Here is a 7,658-nt window from a genome sequence, read left to right on the forward strand (position 1 = left end):
TGATGTGTTCAAGTAGTGCAAGCACTGGAATCAGAGTGAGGGCCGAGGATTAATAGCTAGGGGAGCACATCATGAAAACAATCACAAAGTTGTTTGTGTGGGTGAATGGAGTCACGAAATGGGATGTTGGGCATAGAAGGTGTGGTTATGGTCGGGAGACATGGTGGTTAGTGGAAGCCAGTAGTAGGTGCACATACACAAACTGTTGCTAGTAGAGCAACTGCACACAAACAAACTGGGGGTAGAGAGTGCATTCCCATGAGCATGAATTTTGAGCTAAAAATCGATGGGATGAAGGTTCTAGTAATTTTGTTGTACGCAGTGCACGTATAGAAGCATCCACTGAAATCGCAAAAGCCTTGACATTGAGATGTAAAATAGCCATCCCTCTCGTTTTTTCGGAATTCTTCCTTTCACATCCCTGTATTTGTAGATGTTTTTGGACATAGTCTCTCTTATAGGTTGAAACTTATTTGGAAAAATAGCCGGCTTATATTAGGCTTGAAAGAAGATTATGCACATTTGAAAAGGTAAAAATAAAAAGGGCACATTGCCCGAAGTATATGGTGCTACATCAACACTTGATACGTTCTAGGAAAAGTTTAATGACCATGGTGTTCATAGCATTAGTTATCAAACTAGAGACTTTGTTCACAATATTAACCCCACCAACATTGAGTTTGTGACCAGCATCAGATGGGGTATCACACCCATCCACTTGCAAATTGGAAAATGGGGTGGAAGCCGATGAAAATGCGCAACTTACAAGAAGCATCTTCACATGCGTTTGCAAAAATGTGACCTGGAATTCGAGTCAAGCCTCGGTGTCGAGAAAAAGTTGAGCGACCTTTGTGTGGCACCCAAGAGAGTGTTCGCCAATGCAAATCTAATCAAGAACCTTTACTAGTTGGCTGAGCATCACTTAGCGTATTTACGGTTTGGGGGTCTGTGGACGAGAGTGAACAAGAGTGAATTCCATTCAATGGGCCTGCCTTGGGTGCAGTGAATCAATCTTGGATGTTACGTCACCTTTTGAGATGCCCATGCTTGCATGAATCAAAGTAGAGGGCGGTGTGGAGGAGGGTGATGTAGAAGTGCAAAGCTAGGAAAGAGGAAGGGGAGGTGAAGGGGACGGAGATGAAAGGTGGGAGCGAGGAGGAAGGATGGCGAGAAGGGAGGAAGACAAAGGCAACATAAACACAAAGTTTGATCTAGAAAGAGAAAGGAGAAATGGAAATTCTCAGAGATGGGCGGAATTCAAGCTGATATTGTCTTGTGCGCTGCCAAAAAAGCCCCATTCATCTTTTTAACAAGTTGAATGACTTTTGTCATTCAAATGGCCTGCCCCCTATGGGTGAAATAGTATGTTAAAAGGTGGAGATCAGATGCCCCAACCAATCACAAATCAAAACAAAATAGGAAGTCGAAATCAACCAATCAAGGAACAATAGCAAACTTAATTAGAGATTGAGATTTTTCCCTTCTCAAAGCGGGAGGCACGTTACAGAAGCCTACACCCGAGGGTTGGCCAAAAAGCCACCCTATTTAAGTTTCGTGGGAGTGATTTCATTACTAAGACCTTCAGTTTGGGAAGGCCAAAAACCCCCGAGTTCTCCAAGGGAACACAACTCGCCTTTCTCTTCAAGCATCGAGCTGAATGGGAGTGTGCGCGGAGAGGGGGGGTGTGTGTAGGGGGGTGGTGTGTGGGGGGGGCGGTGGAGGCGGGTGTGACCGGGGGGGTGTGTGTGGGGGGGGGGCGGTGGAGGCGGGCGGCGGAGGACACGTGGAGGGGGCGGGGGCGTAGGATGGGGATCGGACGGGAGGGAGATGAGGGATAACGAGAGCGGTAGGATGGGGATCGGACGGAGGAGGGGGGAGGAGGAGGAAATAAAGAGGGGGAAGGGGCAGGAACCCTAATCTTCATTGAGAGAATTCAGAGGCCTTCGTGTTTCTCTTCTTCTTCTTCATCTTCGTCATCTTGTTCGTTTTCTTCTTCGTTTTGTTCGTCGATGTCTGTTCCGCCATAGCCAGATCTCTGCTCTTTTCTTCCTCATCGCCATAGCTAGATCTCTGCTCTTTTCTTTCTCTTCTCCATAGCCAGTCCTCTTTCTTCCCCTCCTCCATCTCCAGATCTCCCTTCGCATTGCCCCCTTCCCTTCCCTCAGTCACTCCAGCAGTAGTAGCACCCAGATCTCCCTCCTCTTCCTTCCCCCATGCCTCCCCCCTTCCTCCCCACCCCCTTTCTCCGCCTCCCCGATCGCTGCCCCCCTCCCCGCGCCGGCCTATGAGCTTGCCCCCCTTGCGCCTCCCTGCATGGCGTCCGCCGTGCTCGTCACGTATGAGCGCAAGCCCATCCTCAGCCGCAACACCACCATGAAAAAGTCCCTCAATGCCTCCAATGGCTATGCGCTCGATCCCGCTCTTCCGGATGTTGTTTACGCGTCGGAGACCGTTGCAGATTCGGATGGAAGGCGCCCCAAGTCCGCCCCTCTCCTTGCTTCCAACAGCTTTGCCGCCCCTCTGGAACCACCCTCTGAAACCGCTTCCGAGGATTCCTGCAGCTTGAAGAGGAAGTCAATGAGTTTGAATGCCGACAGCATGAAAGACACACTAAACTCAGTTGCTTCTTCCTACGGGTTTTCAAAGGATCTAAGCAGGGACGAAAGAAGGCAGCTAAGGAAGAGGCTAAAGATGGAGTTGCAGCAGGTTCGTTCTCTGGCTCAAAAATTGGGTGTAAGGGAGTCGCAACTTAAGGCTCTCCCGCAGATGGCTCCGACGCAGGACGGCCTGAACGGTATACGCCTATCTAGGGTTGGCTCCAACGGGTCGGTCCCTGCAGTCGAATCATTACAGAGGGATGGTCGGTTGTCGAGACGACCTAGTCTGGTTATCCCTGAGAACATCCAGGACGCTCCAAGCACGGGCGGCAAAGATAAAAGGACTCCCAAAGCGAATCAGCTGTATGTGAACTCGGAATTTGTATCTGGAAAGGATAAGCTGCCTCCTGTCGAGAAGTCGAAATCAAAGGCTGGCTCCAACTTGAAGCGAAACTTGTCAGGGAAATTAGATCCGCGTGATCAGAAACGGCAAAAGATTGATGGTCCTCAAAGCAGGAAGATGGGCGAGATTTTCAAGCAGTGTGGTACGATCTTGAAAAAACTGATGACCAATAAACAGAGCTGGCTCTTCAATACTCCTGTGGACGTTGTGGAGTTGAAGCTTCACGATTATTTGAAAATCATTCAAAAACCTATGGATCTTGGTACCATAAAGAAGAAGCTTGATGGCGGTGTGTACTTGTTCCCGACCGAGTTTGCTGAGGACGTCAGGCTGACATTTGCCAACGCAATGAAGTATAATCCCCAGGGTCATTATGTTTATAACATTGCAGATACGCTGAGGAATCTCTTTGAAAATCAGTGGAAGGCCGTTGAGGAAAAACTGAAAGGTTTGGGTGGAATAGCTGATCGACTAGCACAGGATCTCAGGGAGCCTGATATTGCCTATCCATCGCAGGCGGTAGTGCCAAAGGTCAATCAGGCGCATACTTCAGATGCTAAACCATTAGCAGTGAAGAAGTCGAAGCCTGTAAAGATACCTGCCAAACCCAAAGCAAAGACTAGTCTACCCAAACGCGCCATGACATTTGAGGAGAAGCAAACGTTAAGCAAAGATCTTGAAAGTCTTCCAGTGGAAAAGAGTGACAAGATCTTCCAGATCATAAAGAACAAAAACCCCAGTTTAACACAGACTGATGATGAGATTGAGGTTGATATAGATTCTTTTGACACTGCGACTCTATGGGAGCTGCACCGTTTTGTCATGGAGTGCAAGAAGGAAAACGAGGAAAGTAAGAAGGCAGCTGAAAAAGCTCTGCGTAGGCAACAGGTGTGCTCCACGTGCTCTTGGTCAATGTATCTCCTGAAACTTTTATTTGATATACTGACTTTGCCTCTGGTTTGAATGCTCTGATTTGAATGCTATTGTGTGCTTCAGGTGCCCAATGGAACTTCAAGGATCCCTAAATTCAATCAAAGAGGTACGGCTTGTTTGTAGCAGGTTGCAAGTAAGTACATGCTTCCAATGTAACTTGTGATTATTTCAATCGCTCACAGAGAAGGTGCATGCAGGTGGCGAAGGTGGGGAGGAAGAGGTTGATATTGGGGATGATATGCCGTCAGGAGAGTTTCCTCCTGTTGTCATCGATAAGGATCGAGGGGTTCCTACTAAAAACAGCAGTTCGAGTAGCTCAAGTAGTGGTTCTGGTTCTTCATCTAGTGGTATGCTTATACTCCCGCTTGATCAAGCAATATGGTCTTGGATGTTATTAAATTCACTGTGATTAATGTACCTTCCTTCGCTCATTGTTCACGGTTGCTTTCACAGATTCAGACTCTAGGAGCTCATCTGGGAGCGATTCTGGTGCTGATGATGTTCAGTCTGGAGGGCCTGTTTCTAAGAAGCTTTCACCAGCTGCCAAGGTTTGATAGAGCCAGCTATGCTATGCTAAAGTTGCCTCAAAATCACATTTTTTTGTGTGGAAGCAAGTTTTTTGCTTGTGTGAAATCTCTTTTTGCAAGTAGAAATGGATTCCTCTCGGCCGTTCATGAATTTGTGAACTTAATCTGGAGGAGGCTGAAAGTGCCCTTCCTTGCGGTATGTCCCCGCCACCGCTGCAGGAACCAGTGGGTTCAGGCGCTGTCGGCGATCCAAGGGGCAGCCCTACCCTCGAAGTTGACGGGGCCAAAAGTGCGTCCTGACTCGACACATTTTGTCTTGGGATGTTCAGTAGCTTTTGTTTCAGGCTTTACTGTGGATTCGATGTAGTCACCCTCTACTTTCCTGCCACTTTTCATTTTCGACAGTTGTAGGATTGCGATCAGGGTCCATGAGTGATCTCGATGAGGAAACTCCATCATCTGTAAAGGCTCCCCTTCCAGATGCTGAATCTCAACCGGAAGGTACTCTTTTTTGCGGATTTACACTGGAATTTGGTAGTGGTTTAGATGTCTAGAATAGAAGAGCTTATGTATTTGACATTGCAGGTGAAGCAAATGTCCTCGGGCAAGAAGACTTCCCTGAAAGGCGGCTTCGAGCAGCGATCTTGCGGAATCGATTTGCTGACACAATCCTGAAAGCCCATGAGAAAACCCTGCCCCTGAACAAGGTAAGGTTGGCCAGTTAGCTAGGGATGAAGGATTTATGAATGGATTTCCATGTGAACTTGTAATTTTCTAATGGTTTAAGTACATCTTCTGGCAGAGTGAGAGGGTGGACCCTGAGAAGCTAAGGAAAGAACGGGAAGAACTTGAGAGACGGCAGAGGGAAGGTAATTCCGTAGGAGTTATTGTTGTTTCCATGATGGTTGTGATTTGAACTTTCTATGATAGTGTTGCTCACGAGTTTGAGAATTCTTTCAGAAAAAGCACGGCTACAGGCTGAGGCCAGAGCAGCAGAGTTAGCCCGGAAGAAGGCAGAAGCAGAAGCTGCTGCTGAAGCTAGGCGGCGAAGGGAGGCTGAGCGTGAGGCTGCCCGTCTGGCATTGCAGAATGTAACTGAACAGGCTCTTTTGTTGTGTATTTTTTTCGTGTAGTTTTTGTAGTATTTCTCTGATCCTTTGTGGCAACGTTTTTGCAGATGGAGAAGACAGTGGAAATTGATGAAAATTCTGAGATTCTGAAGGATTTGGAGATGCTGAGGTCTGCCCCTCCTGAACTCGGGCCGAGTTCAGGAGGGGAAACAAGTCCTGTGCGTTCTCCAGATGGGCTGTCTGCTTTTACTCTGCAGGATGGCAATCCCTTGGAGCAATTAGGCCTTTTCATGAAGAATGATGAAGAGGATGAGGAACAAGAGGTGGAGCCTATACTTTTACAGGTTGACAATGTTGAGGGATCCGCCGGAGATGAGGATGAAGAGGGTGAAATAGAAGATTGAAGTGTGTAAATTACAATTGTTTCCAACAGTGGGCAAGTGAATATGTATATGTTCCAATTGAAAATCCCATTAGTATTATTATGGCCTTACCCCCCCTCCCCATTTTCTCAGGCCTCTCCTCTCCTCACACATTGTCATTAGTCTCTCTCTCTCGCTCTCTCTCGCTCTCTCTCTCTCTCTCTCTCAATTTCAACTAGGCTAGGTTGGGTTAAGCTGTGTAAAAATATGCTGTTAGGTTAGACCAGATTATCTATTCATCTAGTGGGCTTGGGAATTGTCTTTTGGAAAATAGAAAATTGTTGAGGCTTAGAATCTTAAAAGTTACAAAATTCTTAAGGCTCTTGGGGATCTTTTGCATAGCATGCCTTCACTGCATATTTTTGAAGAGTCTTGTGATGGAAGCTTGGAACCCAAGGGGAAGACTTCTCAAGGAACTAGCAAAGGTCTTACTGTATGTTATGAATGAATACAATAAGCAGCGCTCCAAAGGCAGATGGTTACGAAAAATGTCCTTTCAAAACTCATCTCACAATCTTTAAATTTTCTTAAAATTGCATTAGTTAAATTTAAATCACAATTCAGTCAAATCCACTCGACCTAATGCGTTAACCAGTTTAGACTGAAGAAAACTTTGATTATCTTGGCACTCATTGAGACGATGAAAGTACCATGAAGTACAAGCAGCATGAAATTCCCAACACATCCTGCTAATGTAGGATCTGTCGGACTTAACTGGTTTAGACTCCAAACAAGGTGAATACTCAAAATCATTCATGAGGCCTGCCTAGAGAGGAGAAGAAGAGAGATAGGGGAGAAAAAATGGGGACAAAAATAGCAAGAACAGAGGGTATAAATAGCAGAGGTGAACAGCCAATCGTGCGATTGGAGTGTTCAAGCTTTCACCAAACTATCACTCCCAACGCTTGCCACTTGGCAAGCCACAATTAGAAGCTTTATCATCTCAAATCAAAGAAAATGATTACTATACCCTTTTCCTTGGGCCAGGCCAAAAACTTCCGTTAGTCTTAGCACCCATTGAGGCAATAATGTACAGAAGTGTTGAATTTCTAATATAGGCCCTCTCAGAACTGGGTTGGCCATATTCTCCTAATTTAGGAACAATTGGAATATGTCTTATGCCGTACCGCTGTTTCCTAAGCTGTAGCTCAAACCATCTCATGACATGGTTGGCTACATTAACAAACACTATCTCATAACATGGTGTTGGTTACTTCTACTAGTGCCTCGGAATTTTCTGCAATACTTTGTCACTGGGTGCAACTGTAATTTTTGAACGTTAATTGTGTTTCTTAGCCTTTTTGGAAAGCCATTAGGCTGTTTGATATCATGTTGTTGCTCCCAATAACTAATGTAGAACATTGGAGTTCTATTTGGGCTTGACTTCATGAAGGAAGATGAGGTAGAGTTAGAGTTTAACTTCTTACTCTCAATATTCTTCATAGCACTCTAAATAAGGTAAGAAATAAGAGTTTACAATCATGTGTGAGGAATAAGAGCTACAAGCTTCCTTGCTGACTTAAAACCAAATGAAACTAAAGCTAGATGGAGAGGGATTGTGAAAAAAATGGAGACTACAAGGAACTCTCGAGAGGGAGAATATATTAGATTGTGCGAAGACGAGTGGATTTTATGGTAGAGCCATTTACGGTCATTTGGAACACATTCTTGGGAAGACTTTCCCTTTTTGAGTACTAGCCTCCAGT

The 7,658-nt window shown here is 45.8% G+C and overlaps 1 protein-coding gene across 2 annotated transcripts; it reads left to right on the forward strand.

Annotated features, from left to right (window-relative positions):
* The first annotated feature begins 1,936 nt into the window (after window positions 1–1,936).
* On the forward strand, window positions 1,937–6,012 carry LOC147887101 (transcription factor GTE9-like). 2 transcript variants are annotated; one of them, XM_087394043.1, is made up of 10 exons: window positions 1,937–3,888; window positions 3,997–4,039; window positions 4,131–4,280; window positions 4,387–4,481; window positions 4,680–4,749; window positions 4,866–4,961; window positions 5,046–5,167; window positions 5,263–5,329; window positions 5,421–5,551; window positions 5,638–6,012. In XM_087394043.1, exons 1-10 carry the CDS (start codon window positions 2,314–2,316, stop codon window positions 5,932–5,934), a joined length of 2,646 nt encoding a protein of 881 aa, XP_087250169.1. In that variant the 5' UTR covers window positions 1,937–2,313; the 3' UTR covers window positions 5,935–6,012. The 2 variants fall into 2 exon arrangements, with proteins under 2 accessions (XP_087250169.1, XP_087250170.1); XM_087394044.1 differs by having other exon boundaries at window positions 4,884–4,961.
* The last annotated feature ends 1,646 nt before the right edge of the window (window positions 6,013–7,658 follow it).

This window comes from Dipteris shenzhenensis, chromosome 23 (genome assembly GCF_047967505.1).
Source record: "Dipteris shenzhenensis isolate YYH24624 ecotype China chromosome 23, Dip_SZ_1.0, whole genome shotgun sequence".
NCBI lineage: Eukaryota > Viridiplantae > Streptophyta > Polypodiopsida > Gleicheniales > Dipteridaceae > Dipteris > Dipteris shenzhenensis.